The sequence below is a fragment of the Mytilus galloprovincialis genome, chromosome 13 (genome assembly GCF_965363235.1).
Source record: "Mytilus galloprovincialis chromosome 13, xbMytGall1.hap1.1, whole genome shotgun sequence".
NCBI lineage: Eukaryota > Metazoa > Mollusca > Bivalvia > Mytilida > Mytilidae > Mytilus > Mytilus galloprovincialis.
The window spans coordinates 30,320,458-30,339,556 of record NC_134850.1 but is presented as its reverse complement, the minus strand read 5'-3'; the positions used below and the strand labels follow the sequence as shown (position 1 = coordinate 30,339,556).

Sequence of the window (19,099 nt, the reverse complement as noted above, 5' to 3'; positions counted from 1 at the left end):
CACAAACGCCACCAAAATAACTAGGGGTGATATCAGATCTCATTTTTTTATATAGCACTTTTGGAACGTGTACGAAGTTCGGTTTCTTGGTTTAACGTATATTTTCGCATTTGAACTTGTAATAGTTAATATAAATCTCAAAGAGCAATAATCACATTATTTGTATCACAAACAAATTACAATTGTATAACAATCAAACACACAAACCTTCTTGACAAGAAGAATCGATTCTACAGAAACAATACAACATCATATTAAACATGGTGAAATGCAACAACTATTTTATCATATCTTTTTTATCCTCCAATCAGTGTACTTTTTTTTTAGTTCGAGGTTTTCGAGGTTTTCTCGATTTGACCATGTATAGAAACTGAAAGTTAAACGTATTTTTTTTTAAATCTTTGGCTTTCCATCCTTTTTGCCTCCTACTAGATGATTATTTAGAAAGTTTCTGCTTGACTTTGATAATAAAAAAACTAGTCGAGGTGAAATCACCGACCATTTTTACAGTTGCTACTTGTACAGCATTCGGTCTCTGGCAATCATATCACATCTTATTCTATATTAAACTTTGAGTTAGTTTATCTAATGGTGAACTGAAGTGTACCCATATCCAGTTTAACATTCAATGCGATGCAACCCTTTGTCAAGGTCTTGTAGGGATTGTTGTCATGAATTTAAAAGCCATATCCTTCTCTTCTCTCATATGTAAAAAAAATATATTAAGTATTCACCAATTTACAATGGGACGATAGCTGTAGTTATTATGAGAATAATTATATTTTAAAATAGATTTCGTTTTCAATGTTACAAATGATTACAAGTACTATATAGGTACCATCATCAGTTTTGCATGCACATATTTTGAATATCACAAAGAACTCCCCAATGATGCCCCATCGGATGGGGATGAGCAGAATTCTTCTTCCCATTCAATAAGTTCCTTCTTTAGTAACCAGAATGTCCTTTCAGAGGAACCGTGCTTCCTAAGTTCAACTCCAACCTGAAACAAACAAATTACCTTGATCTTAACACTAAAAACGAATAAAATATTGCATTTTGAATTATGCTTAGTGTGTAGAATTATATAATAATCATTATTCCATCATGGTATGAATGTCAATGAGACAACTCTCCACAAGAGACCAAATAACACAGAAATTAACAACCATAGGTCACCGTACGGCTTTCAACAATGAGCACAGCCCATACCGAAATGTCATGTATTATATAATCAAATGCTGTTTTCAACCATCGGATTTCAGGTTTGCTTTAAAAAAAAATCATTTGTAAACTACCGATTACCTTCGAAACAATAATGTGTCCATAGAACAAGGAAGCCCCAATCAAACTCTCATTTGTATGTTCAGTAGACCGTAAAATTGGCATATTAATTAGAAAGATCACATCATTGGAAACTTGTGTATTAAGTTTCTAGTTAATTGAAGTTCAACTTTAACCTGTAGCGGGACAGACGCACAGGCCTAAAAACAAAATCCCCATACACGGGGCACAAAAATAGAAAATCCTTCAATGAAAGAAATCTTGTTGGTACACTTACATCAGTTTGTAGTTCTCAAATGAAAAGCCATTATTATAGAATTAAACGCCTTTTTAAAGGAATTCCTTTAAAAAGGCGTTTAATCCTTATAATTCTTTAAAACTGGAAATAGGGAAAATATGTTTCCACACTCGTTACCTCTATCCTGCGTAAGTTGTATATGTGTGTCATTGAATAGGCCTGGCGCATGAATTTATTTGTTGGCTTAGGCAAAGATATGTACTCCTTGAAATTTGCAATCTGATTAAAATAAACTACAAAAATTCTTATTATCATTCAAACGAATCTTTTTGTTTTTTTGTTATCTTATTTAACAATTAAAGTGCAGTGAAATAAATTTTGTTAACGTCTGTATTATTATCGCCGCCATCTTGTTTACTTTGGTTACGAAAAAAAGTTCGGTCAACGTCGTCTATCGAAAAATAACCAACGTCGAAATCAACTACAGGAAGTCTTCTCGACCAATCATACGTATTACATAATATGCAAATCATATATGAATTATTCAATTTTCAAGGCATAAAGCGACGAATGGAATGGTAATAGTATTGACCAGGGCCGTAACTAGTGTTCTAATTCAGGGGAGGCAGGGATTTGGGGCCGCCGACTGAGTGAGGCCCCAAGAGAGGGGGTTGGGTGGTAAAATGGCTAAAAATTGCCCGTTTTCCTTCGATTTCCTTACTCTAAGAGACATCAGTATTGCTTGAAGTTGGAAACAATTTTTATGCAAAAACAAGCTGAGATTGCTGTTTGGGGTGAGCCAAGGCTCCTTCTTAAATGCTGTTATGTGGCCAATAATTATTAACATTAAATACATTGTGACCATGGATTTTTTTCTCAATATGGCTATAAATGACCCGTTTTTCTTCGATTTCCTTACTTTAAGAAATATCAGTAATGCTGGATCCTTGAAGCATTTTTTATGCAAACAATTATTACCTGTATTTAAAGATATTTTTATTAGAAATCAAACTGGTAAGTTAAAAAAACATATAAAGCAACTAAGATCATGGAACGCAAGATAATTTTTTTTATCGAGGACCTTGAATTTCAATATAGTTGAAAGCTGAAAAGACATGTATATAACTAAAAACAGGGACTTTAAATACATTCAAGTATATACTTAGTATAGAAAGTCCCTGCTACAACGAATGGGGGTGAACTACTAAGGCATTAACCATAATGTTCTCGTACGATCAAGAGAAGCGGTTAAAACAGCTGATTCAGCCGGTAACGAATTCCTGATATCATAAAATATTCACAATTCAAAGGGAACTTCCTCTGCTTAATTGAGTCCCTAAATAAATAGCTTTATTCAAAATTGTCGAAAGCAAAGTTTCATATGTGTTTTCGTACGAATACTGAATAACAGACGGACGGCCACACAAAAAAACCCCAAAATATAAATACTGTAACGGTTCACTTTCGATCAAAAATCCGGAAAATGACACATATATCACGTATCATGATAACACTGTTAAAACTGTAAACTTGTGTTGTTTATTATATAAATTCAAGTTCTTGGTGTACATAATGTCAAAATTTCATTTTATTACTTCCAAAAAAAAAATTTGGTGTAGAAAATTAACTGCCTCCCCTGCCTCATAGGTAGTTACGGCCCTGTTGTTACTATCTAACCATGCCATTTTCTTTTGAGCACTCTTCGTGTTCATTTTTGCAAGTGATGTATTTATAGTTTATTGTTGGATTTTCTCGCTTGAGCCGGTACGTATGAGATAACCAATGCTAATCTGTTTATCGCTATTTTACCATGACTACGTTGTTTATTTTATTGACAACGCAATGTGGGCCTTTGTTTCTAGCGATAATTTTTCATATTATTCTACTTTGCTGAGAAATATAGATTCCACAACTGCAACAAGTGTATTACGATATTTCTCCACTCGAGACAGTTAACTTTTGATATTTTAAGCGTGAGGCTTGCAGATCTTTTTAACGTATTAAAATTTAACTGTTGAGAGTGGAGACGTATCGTAAAACTCGTAGTTATAGTGGTGGAATCTGTTTATTTTATGATTTTTATCCTTTTTTTTTTTTAAGATTTGGTGATAGTTGTGTAATTTTTATGTGACGTCAACAGGCATAGCCGAATTTTTTCATGACGTCAAAATAGGAAAATTTTGAGAAAAAAAAAACAAGAAAATATAACGTCAAAATTAAATTTCTACCAATCATTTGCCGATAGATGTTTTTACTAGTGAGGAGAAATATTTTTCTCGCACTGCTCAAGAAGTGTGAAAACAGCACAGATATTAGAGGAAGGCAATTTTTAGTCAGTAAGTTCAAAGAAAAATTTCGTAAAATAGCGATAACTAAAATTATCCGTCCAATACAAGGTAAAATCTTACCGTAACTTTAGGAACATCTCTCGGTCTCATCTCAAATCCACCCATTTCATGCAGCAATGTGAATGTGGACTGACTGATTTGAATCTTATTAACTAAAATATGCATAATTTATGTTTTTTGATAGAGTTAAACCTGCCAATTGATATTTTATCGTGTGTTTTTAATGTTGTGATGTTATGCTATTGTTTCAGAACAAAGGAGAAGGTTTGGTACTATTAAAACGTTTAATCCCGCTGCAAATGTTTGCACCTGTCCTAAGTCAGGAATCTGATGTACAGTAGTTGTCGTTTGTTTATGTAATTTATACATGTAGATTAGACCGTTGGTTTTCCCGTTTGAATGGTTTTACACTAGCAATTTTGAGGCCCTTTATAGCTTGTTGTTTGGTCTGAGCCAAGGCTCCGTGTTGAAGGCCGTACATTGACCTATAATGGTTTACTTTTATAAATTGTTATTTGGATAGAGAGTTGTCTCATTGGCACTCACACCACATCTTCCTATATCTATAAAGGTATAAATGAATTTAACGAATGAATGTGTTTTCAAAATATTTTAGGTATTGAGCATTGAATATAACAAGTTCGACCGGACAACAGGACCTATAAAGTAAATATATGCATACGGTTTGAGGTTTAATGATGACAATATATGTAAAACATATTCATTCAAGTGCAGTGGCGGATCCAGGAGGAGTAGATGAATTACGTTACCTTTGATCGCCACAAAAAATAAATATACAATGTTTTTCACAATTATCATGTTTTTAGCATAAACTAATTTATCCTTCAATTGGGTGTTCTACTATACAGATATAGCCCTACAGATATCGCTATGCTGCATCTGTATACTATACAGATATCGCCTAAATGCTCCGCCCACTGTCGGACTGGGTATTGCATGAACAACTCTATATAGATTTAGGATGATGTAGTGTAAATACTAATAAGACAACTTTTCATCCAAATGTGACTTGGAAATTGTCTTATTAGCATTTACACTACATCATCCTATATCTATATAGAGTTGTTTAATTGGTAATCCTACCACATCTTCTTTTTTACATGTAGTTTGAATCGATAGTTTCGTGATGTAGCACACATAGTTAATTAAAACATTTTTTTTTAAAGTTTGTAAGTATATATACCTTCAGCTGATGATTCCATTATGGCAGCAACACGTACTGTTGATCCAAACAAACAATACCTAGGATTCTTATTCCCAACGACTCCTGCTACAACAGGACCTATAAAGTAAATATATGCATACGGTTTGAGGTTTAATGATGACAATATATGTAAAACATATTCATTCAAGTGCAGTGACGGATCCAGGAGGAGTAGATGAATTACGTTACCTTTGATCGCCCCAAAAAATAAATATACAATGTTTTTCACAATTAATATGTTTTTAGCATAAAATAATTTATCCTGCAATTGGGTGTTCTACTATACAGATATAGCCCTACAGATATCGCTATGCTGTATCTGTATACTATACAGATATCGCTTTAAAGCTCCGCCCACTGTCGGACTCGGTATTGTATGAACCCGCGTGACCTCAGAATGTGTATTGCAATCGCATTCCAACGACGTATCAGTTGTGAATTAACGATTTCTTGTATACGGTTTATAACATTTCTTTAGAGCAATAATAATCACACCAATTTTCTGATAACACACACAACATGCACAAATAAACAGCAGTCTTTTCTACGATGACAACTATCGATACAAAAACTTGAATGTTTATGATTGTGTAACAAAACTAACCATGCCAATTTCAGCAGACATGTTTAGTGAATGTCGAGTCTGAAGCGTAGGGCAACTCGTACACCCCTGTTTCAAATTGAACAATGTTTTGTTATTTGTTTTTACTGTTGAAATTAGTTGTTATGTTGAAATAGATAATTATTCACTTTGAGCGATGTATTATTGTTCACCATTCGAGATTCTTTTTTTGCGAACCCGTCTTCAGCTGAATGTGTGATTACTGTCGTGGGCCTCAAGAGATTTCAAATCAAAAATAAATGCGAAACATGTGTTTCTGTGTCTTTTAAAACACAAATAATATACAGAATTAATGGCAGGATAAAGACAATAACTGTTTAGTGTCTTTAAATATCAGCTGTATTTGTACTCGGCTCGAAACAGGTGTAGTAGCTTGCTAAAAGCTCGCATACACCTTGTTTCGTAGCCTCGTACAAATACAGCTGATATTTAAAGACACTAAACAGGTATTGTCTATGTAAATGTTTTTGACCACATAATTTTTTGCGTAATCTGTTATATATAACACAACCCCTATCAAAATCATCAAACCGAACCTTCAAGCGTAATAATTTTGATATAAAATTTTAAGCGAAAATGTAGCATATACATATATATATATATAAGGTTATAATTAAGGATGTTACCTAAAAATCTGGAATGGTATAAAGTATCATGGTTATCTGATGATATTTTGTAAATACAGAAGTATGGCCACATTGGTCTGCTTCAAATCGACAGAAAAACCATTGACAATGGGGTGCGTCATATTGCTGTGTTGGATGCATAGATATGCGAACACATTCGGTCAGAATAGAGATGTTAAATCCAATTTATAACCCTACGACCCCTAAACAAATTAGATTAATCACCTCATTTACCCTATACAGAGTATCAATAGTATAAAAATTACTAAAATATCAATAAACTTATAAACAGAATACTAACTCCGTATTTTTAAAGTAGAAAATCCCTGTTTGAAAAGACATAATCATAATATGTACTCAATCTTAATAACCCAAGATTTAAGATATAACTATTTGACCATAAATACTTAGTATAGACCTTACTGTCAAAATGAATCCAGAAATTGTGATACTTGAACTATTGACTTCTGGGACGTTTGCAACGGCGAACAAATAGCGAAAAGCAAGGTTGTCGGCTCTCCGCACTTTCCCGGAGGATTGCCGAATTAATGAGATTCAGTTCTTGCTTGGAACTTTAGCTTTAAGGTGTATTAGAAGTATCACATGATAAATAGATAATGATGAAAGCGACATCTATAAAAATATTTTGCACTCTTGGAACATATTCTTACATATTATAAAGGCAAGGTTAATCGATATCTGATTTTTAATCGTTACCTGAATGACAGCCGACTCTTATTTTGAATTTCTCGCCAGGAAATTGAGGAAGTTCAAGTCTGGTCACGTGATGCAATAAATCCAACGATAGAGTTGCAATTTCAGACGCGTGTCTGTGGTGGTTTCTTCTAGGCACACCTACAATCATCGAGTAAATTAATAGTGAAGATAAATCAATAATAAAAAAAATGTATATTTTGCATAATCAATACGCCGGCGGGGATTGCCACTGGTGAGAATCTGTTTTAGTATGATCTTTTGAAGGTGTGGTATGATTGCCAATGAGACAACTCTCAACAAGAATCAAAATGACACCGAAATAAACAACTTTAGTTGACCGTACGGCCTTCAACAATGAGCTAAGTAAGTCCGTACAGTAAAGTCAGCTATAGAAGACCCCAAAACGACAAATGTAAAACTATTCAAACGATAAAACTAACGGCCAAATTCATGTACAAAAATTGTTTTGTTTTCCTTACAAATATGGTTTTAATTGCAACTTGTTGTCTAGTTTTGCTTGGATAGCAAAATTAGTCAACTCAGACTGGTTTACATGATAACCAAAAGAGGTCATAGAGATTTAGGCAGTTATTTCATTTGCTAACATATAAAGATCGTATTTCATCATGGTCCTTTGAAATATCGCAAGGTATTTGAATAAAAAGAAGGAATAATTAATACGAATCACGCGAATTATAAACGAAGTCAGACTACAATGTATATGCTTGAACTGTGGTAGCTAATTTTGAGGTTTCTGTTCCTATTAAATTTTGTTTTAATTGGTTGCCTCAAAACCGTTTTATTATCTATCTTTATCAGGAAAGTCCATATATCAGCCACTGCTATTTACGTAGTGGAGTAAGCGAAGAGGAACAGGACCGAAAGAGACCTTTAAAGTGAGTAACAAGTTTGAAAATTTTGTTATTAAATATGATTTCTTATGATTAAAACAAAGCTATTTAAACAATAGTCATATGGATTACTAAAAAATAGACCAACAAATTAACAATATGATTATATGTATGAGCAAATGAACAAAATTAAAAGTAACTAAAGTCGTGAATGGAGTTTCAAGGATGAATAGCATTTTCTGACTAAATATTTAAAGCTTAATTAGGAAAACACGGCTTTGAGAATTTTTATCGGAGTTCCTTATCTTTGGCATTTTACTTTTTTCACGCTAACATGATTTTTTTGAAAGCATTACCTGATACAACCAAATAGCCGTCTCCTACCGTCTCTACTTTGTACACATCATACAAATTAATTCTGTTATCAAAGCAGGAAAAGAGGATATTCAACATTTCAGTCACTTGTAATGGCGAACTATTGGACGACAACTTGGTAAAGCCAACCATATCACTCTGTAGAATGGTGCATTCTTGGAATTGTTCGGCATTGACGGTATTATTTTCTTTCAGGTGTTGTGCAACAGACTTAGGTAACATCTGGAACAGAATCGCTTCACTCTGTTTTTTCTCCTTGTTCAATGCTTTAGTCCTAGAAATAAAATAATGCTTTTTTATAAAGAAAGGCAACAGTAGTATACCGCTGTTCAAAACTCATAAATCCATGGACAAAAAACAAAATCGAGGTAACAAACTAAAACTGAGGGAAATGCATTAAATATAAGAGGAGAACAACGACACAACACTACAATGTAACACACACAGAAACGGACCAAGCATCAGACAAAATCCCACGAGAATAACAAATATAACATCAAAACCAAATACATGAATTTGGGATAGACAAGTACCGTGACACGTCTTATCGCAATGTCAATTTACACTCAAAAATAAGAGAAAACAAACGACGCAACGTTAAATTGTAACACACACAAAAACGAACTATAATATAACAATGTTATTTGTTGATTTTATAACATGTTTCAAATTGAAGATTTAGTAATCTTTTTCTGTATTGGTCAGTAGAAACAATACTGTTAATATGTTTACTACACATATAACTCTTAACTAGCATTTTTCCTGCTAATGAAATATCTGAACTTTTATTTATTTTTGTCTTATGTAATTATGAATAAAAATGGTATTTTCTAGATTGTTTTTGCACTTGTCAATGTTTAGTCTTTTGGCATTTCTAGATCTGAGGTAACTATAAACAAGTAGCCCTGTCATAAACGCGTTGGGAATCTGTCGGCCTTTTTTTTTATAGCTGAACATACTGCACGAGTTTAGCATTGTTGATTACTGTACTGTGACGTATTATTGCTAATTACATCTAAATTTATTCAATCTAGTAGGTAGTTTGCAAACAGATTAAATTTGCTGTCCTCTAAAATGATGTTGCGAGTTTTGATGATTTCCTTAAACTTATGATGTCAGATTTCCGAGGCGTTGTCTTCTCCCCCTTTTTGAACAGGCTAAACGTTCTTGTCAAGTAAGTTTCATATTATTGTCTTCTCATCTAACTTAGGTAATACTTAAACGATTCCCCAACCGAAAGTCACAAATACGTAAAGACAGACCCAACGTATTTATGCATTACATTAGTCATAATTCCGTAAAATGTTTTCTTGGCAAAGACTATGATGTCTTATTTCATTTTATTATATAAGTTTTGAATATCAGCGAGACTCCAGATTTTCATTTGAAGCTTGTTTTTAAAATAAGTATTGCCATATGATGCTACAATATTTTGGAAATTTGTAAAGCTGCGTTTATCGTGTTTAACGCTGTATGGTACAAGGATTCTTAATTGTATAACTGTTGAATCCCAAGAGTCGCATCAGTTTTAATATGGTTGTATGCAATTGAGAAAAAAACGATATATGCTCAAAACAGACAAATGTCAATAAATGTTTTGGGGGACGTAACTTGTCTGACATAGTTATTTTCATTTGTATATCGTCGCTCCAACTCTGTAGTCGGTTCTTCCGAATCGACATGAGTTTATTTTTAAACCGATGTACATGAATTAATCAACCGAAGATAAATTACCCCCACCAACTGTTACAAATAACAAGAAATATTAAGCCATGTCACACGACAAGAATTGTCAATGTTCAAGACTTAAACATTTAACGTGAGAAAGTCGCATTTTTTATGGATCTCAACCCCCAACTACAAATATCATTGTTGTATCAAATACTATATCTACATTGTACGAACAGTCATCGGCATATAAAAAAGTCTTTAAACTTATATATATTTATAATGTTACTTACTTCCTTGCAATCTGCAATGAGTATTTCTGAATATTAGACGTCAGCTTGTATACCGAGAAAGTAATGGTTGGACTGACCAGTATTATTCCTAAAAAGATGGCTGCTGCAATAATCATGTTTGTCATATCAATGGCTGCATTCTGTTCAAGTAGTCTATTTATTTTTGATGTCAGTAGTCTTTGAGTATTTCGCATGACATCACGATAAATGCTCATGTTTGAAAACCACCATTTTGCTGCAGATGTAGAACCCTCTTGTACAAGCGACGAATTAATTTTTATTTCGTTCCTCAATTTATTGATCTCTTGTAGAGTTTCGTTGTTTGTGTCGAGGTTCTTTTGATATATGTCTGATGCCGTTTCTGAGTACATTCTTGCAGATTCGAAATGTGCTCTAGCCGTATCTTGGCTTTCAATAAAAAGTATATAATGAGATCTATCACGGAATGAACCGACCGAGTAATAATAAATACCGTAGCCTCGTTCTCGACCAATATATTCACTAGAGATTATAAGTTCTTGATATCCTACCAATGTCTTCCAAATCAATCCTGTGTTCAGCTCGCTGACCGCTTCATACATCCAGCGTATGAATATATCGATGTGATTAGAATAAAAGTTAATTTCGGCAGTCACGCTGGTGTTTGTTGAGTCTAGTTCATAACGATGTCTATTTATAAAGTTAATATACCATTCACGTGACTGGAATTCCTTTAACTTGTTGCTTGAACTAACTGGCCACGATGATAACTTATCTAAAGCCTCGTCTGTCTGAGGGTATGCTTGTAATAAATCTGATTTAGTATCGGAACCAATCCTACTTAAATACAACGAACTCATATCACGTTCATTTTGGAGAGCCATGAGGAAATCTCCGAGTTCTACACCGAATTCAATCCGCATCATCACCTCAGCTGTATTCATATACATTGATAGAGAGTTAGAGAAATCGACTGCAGTGATTGCTGTTAAAACGGCCAGCGGGAATAAAACAACAGTCAACATCTTTACAAGTTGTTTTCTTTGACCAGCTGTTGTTATTGGATTGCCTACAATTAGGAAAGCATACTCCTGATTATGATTTAACGTTTAATAACATAACAATGTTTTAAGGGGGCTCCTGGGTATAAATAATTTTTTTGTTCTAATATAGGATTTCGCTATATTTTTTCATAAATGAACTTTATCATATACTTAAAAGAAAAATGAAATAAAAAAGTTGGGTCACCGTTCAGTTAAGCTCACAATCTGCCTCTGAAAGAAGCATACATTTTTGTTAATGTCCTTTTTTTCTATTGAACTAATAGGAGAAATAGATGTAATATCGAAATAAAAAAATAACCTAATTACAGAAATCGCTTAAATTTTACAATTATTTAGTTTATGTACAGCTTATTTGAAAAAATAATAAAAAATATAGGTCACCGATGAGTTAAAAAAGATATTTCAAATTTAATGCCAAAACATGGCATTTTTGCACTATAGGGAGATAATTTGGAGCTTTTTCAATGATATAAACATTTTAAAAGTCATCTGGGGCCAAACTGAATGAATTTTTTGGGTTGATTTTTGTACCATATCATAAAGTAATAACTAATAGTGTAATAAATAAAATTAGTAATGAAAAAATAAAGGTTCAATTTTTTGCTGAAATTTTTGTACCCAGCAGCCACCTTAAGCTAAGTCAATGGGTTGAAGACCGTCCTTTGACATATAATGGCTTACTTTTACAAATTGTGACTTGCATGGAGAGTTGTCTCATTGACACTTATACCAAATTTTCGTATATCGATTGTCTATAAACAATTTTTAAAACGTATAGGTGTATTCCTTAAATTTCACATGCCTTGTATAAATATAACCTTTGTCTGAAATATGATCAACACAAATATATTTGTTGATTAGTAGAGTTGTTAGGTCATTCCTCTATTTTTGATACTCCATTAACATCGTAGAAAATGAGTCTGCATTGTATCCATGACAACTTTTAAATCATTCCTACTGTTCTTTAAATTGATTGCTTACTGTCCTCATCAGTTTCATCTTGGATTGTCACACATTACATTATATATATTAGCATTTTGATGAAGTATCTTGCAGATAGGAAGTTTTGTCAACAAACCAGACGGTCGTATCCACACATTGATATTTTACACATCAAAATATGTTACAACTCTTTGACTGATATACTACTGCGTTTTTGTACTGATGGTTATTTTTCTCTTTTTTTTGCCATGGATTTGTCAGTTTATTTTCGACTTAAGTTCAAATGTCCTTTGGTGTCCGTCTACATAAGAAAATGCCTGTACCGATTTAGGAATATGACAGTTGTTATTCATTCGTTTGATGTGTTTGATCTTTGATTTCGGCATTTGATTAGGAACCTTCTGTTTTGAATTTTCCTCGGAGTTCGGTATTTTTGTTAATTTACTTTTTTCGCCTGTTTTTCTTTGTAGGGTAACGTTGGGTTTTCATGTGTTAAATAAGAAAGAAGCAGATGAAATTGGTGTTTATTCACTTGACTCTATGTTGGTACATAGTAAAACATTTTGCGTATCATACATATAATAGGAGGAATTGAATCAGCTACGAGCCCAAGAAAACAATCTTTGAGTTATGAAGAAAAGATTAAAACGTGGATATGCTTTTTTCTGAATTCAACTTCACCTTGAACGCATAAATAAAAAACAAAATGAAAGCAAAAGATTGATAAATACTGGTATATGCTTAAGAAGTTAAACTTTAGCAATGACATACCAATGCATACTCTTTTGCAAGGCTCTAGTCGTTTACCAACAGTTAGCATTCCCATTATAGCTTCATTCAGTTCTGTAGGTGATAACGATAGCGTTGAAGAAAGACTATTAGAACGATGTAACTTAGTGCCTGGAGATTTTCGATTCTTTATCGATTCCACAGGAATCACTCTGTTACGACCAGCCATTTTTAGCTGTAAAAATATAACGAATAACAAATATATGTAGAGCAGAAAAAGAGAGCAGAGGTTCAAATAGCAATTTGTGGATCCCTAAATTCTTTTTTAAAAGCACATTGACCCATATATTTTTATAGAAGATAACGAAATGGTTCATTTCCTGTCATCTTGACTAAAATGACATGCATCATGTGTTGTTTTACATTTACTATTTACTAAAATGTATGGAAAGCAGAACTATATATTTTTTACAGTTGTGTTATTAATGGGTCATTATACATATTGACCAAAAGCTTCTGTTTATATATTTCTTGGAGATAACGGAACGGTTAAAATTCTGTCAACTTGCCTAAAATGACATGCATCGTTTGGTTGGTTTTTTTTTACATGTACATTTAATCCTTAATAAAGATTTGGGAAGCAGGCCTTACGGTAATAAAACTTTCGAGTCAGTTTTTTGTACTCGTACTGGAAAATCAACCAATCAAAATGTTGGATTTCATGTTTCAATCATGATTTTTGTGCTCCAAGCACTGAGCAAAGTTTTATGACTTCAACCCCAGGTCTCTATTTCTATTTACAGTTGTGTAATTAATGGGTCATTACAGATTGATGCAATGGTTATATCAGATTGACAAAATTGATTGGCAGATACTTGAATAATTGTAATACTATATTTCATACTTCTAATAAAAGCTTATACTGTGTTTGTAAGTTATAGCTTCCGGACTAATTTTTTGTGACTCCCCTAATTTTGTTTTAGAACTAAAAATGATACAATTTAAGTCAATGTGTCTTTCCTTTGGATTTCTTCTTGTAAGTATCAAATGTAACATTTGCTCAGTAGCTAGTCTTTCGGTACTGGCATCATTTAAAGTTTACATAATATCTATAGACATCATGTCAATAGTCTAAATAATTGTTCTAAAAAAGGGTTACAATTCTGTCAAATAAATTACAATTTAAGCTGTTTTTGATGCGACTGCCATACAAGTGAAAGGATTAGCGATATAAAACCAGGTTCAATTCACCATGGTTACATTTGAAAATGCATGTACCAAGTTAGGAATATGACAGTTGTTGTCCATTCGTTCGATGTGTTTTATCATTTGATTTTGCCATTTGATTACGGACTTTCCGTTTTGAATTTTCCTCGGAGTTCATTATTTTTGTGATTTTACTATTTGGCTATTTTTCTGTAGACCTTTTGATTTTGTTGCTGATGGTTTTTGATTTTAAAATCTTCGTCTTCGAGTCTTCTTCATGTTCTCATGAAAAGTTCTTTATTTTACGTTGTTGGCATTTTTTTAAACACATATTTTCCTTTAGAATCAAATGTTTCAAAACATGTATTTCTGAGAACTGTTCATAAAATGTTGAAAACTATTGAAAACTCTCTACCCCTAACATGAAAACCTATTAAGCAACATTTGTTCGAACTTTTCGGCTTTTATTGTTTTTCAACATTGTTGTTGATTCGGCTTTACATTGTTTTTAAAGGAGCTTCATCGATGAGTCGTACGTAGCAATTTCTGTCTTGTCCATCCTGTCATCACTTTCTATCATTCAAATGATTGTATTTCTTAAACTGTTTGAGTTGAAAAGAACCAATTATAATCCTAAAATAACATTTTACATTTCATAATTCGTATTTTTCATAAAAGAAAAATTGTGGATAGACCTGTGCTGTAAGAAATTTGATACATTTTTCTTGTTTAAGGATGTTCGAGATATAAGCCATTGAAAATTAGAACCCTTTTTCTTTAAAAAAAAATATTTAAAAATAACAAAGAGTTTATAGGATTTTCATGTGTGGCTTTTAAAAAAAATAGATGTAAAAAAATTATCAAAAGAAAAGGAGGGGTTAGAGGGGATTTTTTAATGCCACTACATGTACATGGATAAAACCAGAGGATTCCGATATCTGGCAAAAATTCAAAAACAAGAGGAGCGAACATCCGAAATTCGTTTATCACGTGACATAGAGAAAAATGAGATGGAATATTTTTCCAATTGGACTCTTTTCACAACCAATCTTAATGAATACAAAATAATTGTATATTATTATTTAGACTTGTTAAAAGTTTAAACTAATGTATGACAATCAGTTCGTCACATAAACATACACAAACTTGTTTACAATCATACCACATCTTCTTATTTTTATAAAGCAATGCCTTGTTTGCAATCATACCACATCTTCTTATTTTTATAAAGCAATGCCTTGTTTGCAATCATACCACATCTTCTTATTTTTATAAAGCAATGCCTTGTTTGCAATTATACCACATCTTCTTATTCTTATAAAGCAAGCAATGCCTTGTTTGCAATCATACCACATCTTATTTTTCTAAAGCAATGCCTTGTTTGCAATCATACCACATCTTCTTATTTTTATAAAGCAATGCCTTGTTTGCAATCATACCACATCTTCTTATTTTTATAAAGCAATGCCTTGTTTGCAATTATACCACATCTTCTTATTCTTATAAAGCAAGCAATGCCTTGTTTGCAATCATACCACATCTTATTTTTCTAAAGCAATGCCTTGTTTGCAATCATACCACATCTTCTTATTTTTATAAAGCAATGCCTTGTTTGCAATTATACCACATCTTCTTATTCTTATAAAGCAAGCAATGCCTTGTTTGCAATCATACCACATCTTATTTTTCTAAAGCAATGCCTTGTTTGCAATCATACCACATCTTCTTATTTTTATAAAGCAATGCCTTGTTTGCAATCATACCACATCTTCTTATTTTTATAAAGCAATGCCTTGTTTGCAATCATACCACATCTTCTTATTTTTATAAAGCAATGCCTTGTTTGCAATTATACCACATCTTCTTATTCTTATAAAGCAAGCAATGCCTTGTTTGCAATCATACCACATCTTATTTTTCTAAAGCAATGCCTTGTTTGCAATCATACCACATCTTCTTATTTTTATAAAGCAATGCCTTGTTTGCAATCATACCACATCTTCTTATTTTTATAAAGCAATGCCTTGTTTGCAATTATACCACATCTTCTTATTCTTATAAAGCAAGCAATGCCTTGTTTGCAATCATACCACATCTTATTTTTCTAAAGCAATGCCTTGTTTGCAATCATACCACATCTTCTTATTTTTATAAAGCAATGCCTTGTTTGCAATTATACCACATCTTCTTATTCTTATAAAGCAAGCAATGCCTTGTTTGCAATCATACCACATCTTATTTTTCTAAAGCAATGCCTTGTTTGCAATCATACCACATCTTCTTATTTTTATAAAGCAATGCCTTGTTTGCAATCATACCACATCTTCTTATTTTTATAAAGCAATGCCTTGTTTGCAATCATACCACATCTTCTTATTTTTATAAAGCAATGCCTTGTTTGCAATCATACCACATCTTCTTATTTTTATAAAGCAATGCCTTGTTTGCAATTATACCACATCTTCTTATTCTTATAAAGCAAGCAATGCCTTGTTTGCAATCATACCACATCTTATTTTTCTAAAGCAATGCCTTGTTTGCAATCATACCACATCTTCTTATTTTTATAAAGCAATGCCTTGTTTGCAATCATACCACATCTTCTTATTTTTATAAAGCAATGCCTTGTTTGCAATCATACCACATCTTCTTATTTTTATAAAGCAATGCCTTGTTTGCAATTATACCACATCTTCTTATTCTTATAAAGCAAGCAATGCCTTGTTTGCAATCATACCACATCTTATTTTTCTAAAGCAATGCCTTGTTTGCAATCATACCACATCTTCTTATTTTTATAAAGCAATGCCTTGTTTGCAATTATACCACATCTTCTTATTCTTATAAAGCAAGCAATGCCTTGTTTGCAATCATACCACATCTTATTTTTCTAAAGCAATGCCTTGTTTGCAATCATACCACATCTTCTTATTTTTATAAAGCAATGCCTTGTTTGCAATCATACCACATCTTCTTATTTTTATAAAGCAATGCCTTGTTTGCAATCATACCACATCTTCTTATTTTTATAAAGCAATGCCTTGTTTGCAATCATACCACATCTTCTTATTTTTATAAAGCAATGCCTTGTTTGCAATTATACCACATCTTCTTATTCTTATAAAGCAAGCAATGCCTTGTTTGCAATCATACCACATCTTATTTTTCTAAAGCAATGCCTTGTTTGCAATCATACCACATCTTCTTATTTTTATAAAGCAATGCCTTGTTTGCAATCATACCACATCTTCTTATTTTTATAAAGCAATGCCTTGTTTGCAATCATACCACATCTTCTTATTTTTATAAAGCAATGCCTTGTTTGCAATCATACCATATCTTCTTTTTTTTATAAAGCAATGCCTTGTTTGCAATCATACCACATCTTCTTATTTTTATAAAGCAATGCCTTGTTTGCAATCATACCACATCTTCTTATTTTTATAAACCAATGCCTTGTTTGCAATCATACCACATCTTCTTATTTTTATAAACCAATGCTTTTTGAAAGTTTATTAAAATAAAACTAATACAATACAACAATGTTTAAAACCTTACCTTTGTGCTTTCCTTTAGAGAAAATGATATATACTGGAAATCAATGTTACCAGTTTAAAAGGAAAATAAGGCAAATAAAAATGTAAGCGATAATGACGAAATAGCTCAATTAGGCAGATGTCTATATTTAAATTATTTTTTTACCACTCTAACAACTGCAGCAACTAATATAAATAGCAACAGTCTTATATATAATGAGGCAGTAATTGATAAAGTTTTTATTTTGCTTCCTTTTTTGCAAATATTGTTTTTGATGTGAAGCATACACGAAATTATTTAAATAAAAAAAGTATCAAAAAATGAATTCAATAAAATTGAGAATGGAAATGGGGAATGTGCCAAAGAGACAACAACCCGACCATAGAAAAAAACAACAGCAGAAGGTCACCAACAGGTCTTCAATGTAGCGAGAAATTCCCGCACCCGGAGGCGTCCTTCAACTGGCCCCTAAACAAATATATACTAGTTCAGTGATAATGAACGCCATACTAATTTCCAAATTGTACACAAGAAACTAAAATTAAAATAATATCAAGACAGTTTTCAAGGACCGTCTCAGAAAAAAAGGAAAATAACAAAAATACAAAAGTGCGTTTTTAAATGGCAAAATTAAAAGCTCATCAGGATATCTATATATATATAAAAGGCAACAGTAGTATACGCTGTTCGAAATTCATAAATCGATTGAGAAAAAAAAATACAAATCCGGGTTAAAATAGGAAATTTGACTCTGGCATAAATGATCTATCTTTAAATATTAACATATTCTCAATTCTACATTAAAATGTTCTGGTAGGAATGTTATAAGGAATGCAGTGTGTCTATAAAGTGCCCTCTGTCATGTTAAATTAATGACATTAAACAAAATGATATGTTAAGGCAAATCAAAGTGGGACATAATCAGAACTTATGCAATTCAATTAAGTTCAAATAAATTAAAAACCAGTACATATAGGTACAATAATCGTGACGGCTAAAATATATATTAACTTAATAGTTACTCATTAGATGTGGAATTTAACCCTTTTTGATCAAAGCATTAACCATGTTCTTATCATATAAATGAAAATTATATTTTCCCATTAATTCTATACATAAATATTTGACAAATAGAAAAAAATATTTCATGCGATTTAATTTGTGTGATTTTCTTTTTCAATTTTATTAAAGATATTCTGAAAAAGTTGAACCCTCAATCAAAAGATGATAGTTATACCGAAAATATTCAAGTTGTATGAATGCCTTACATTGCGGGTTTGAAATAATTGACCACAAAGTAAGAGAGGCAATTAGAAAGGTAGTATTTTTAGTCCACCAGATGATGTGCGTTTCTAAAAATAATGTTTCTTCAGTGATTCTCAATGACAGGATATT

General features: G+C 32.3%; 1 protein-coding gene across 1 annotated transcript; it reads right to left on the bottom strand.

The window, feature by feature from the left end:
• Nucleotides 1-756: 756 nt before the first annotated feature.
• LOC143057952 (uncharacterized) lies at nt 757-17,789 on the bottom strand. Its single transcript, XM_076231422.1, has 8 exons — nt 17,726-17,789; nt 13,004-13,196; nt 10,248-11,295; nt 8,268-8,560; nt 7,061-7,198; nt 5,075-5,173; nt 3,931-4,022; nt 757-1,003 (listed from the first exon to the last, which is right to left on the bottom strand). The coding sequence occupies exons 2-8, from the start codon at nt 13,188-13,190 to the stop codon at nt 872-874; spliced, it is 1,989 nt and encodes a 662-aa protein (XP_076087537.1). The 5' UTR covers nt 13,191-13,196; nt 17,726-17,789; the 3' UTR covers nt 757-871.
• Between the last annotated feature and the right edge of the window lie 1,310 nt (nt 17,790-19,099).

What these genes read in the sequence shown, in the direction of transcription:
- LOC143057952 (XM_076231422.1), bottom strand. Translation starts at nt 13,190, where the DNA reads ATGGCTGGTCGTAACAGAGTGATTCCTGTGGAATCGATAAAGAATCGA. An exon ending in AAGAGTCGGCTGTCATTCAG is followed by an intron (nt 5,174 to 7,060) that starts GTAACGATTAAA and finishes TTTACTTTATAG; the next exon opens with GTCCTGTTGTAGCAGGAGTC. An exon ending in AATGGAATCATCAGCTGAAG is followed by an intron (nt 4,023 to 5,074) that starts GTATATATACTT and finishes TGCATATTTTAG; the next exon opens with TTAATAAGATTCAAATCAGT.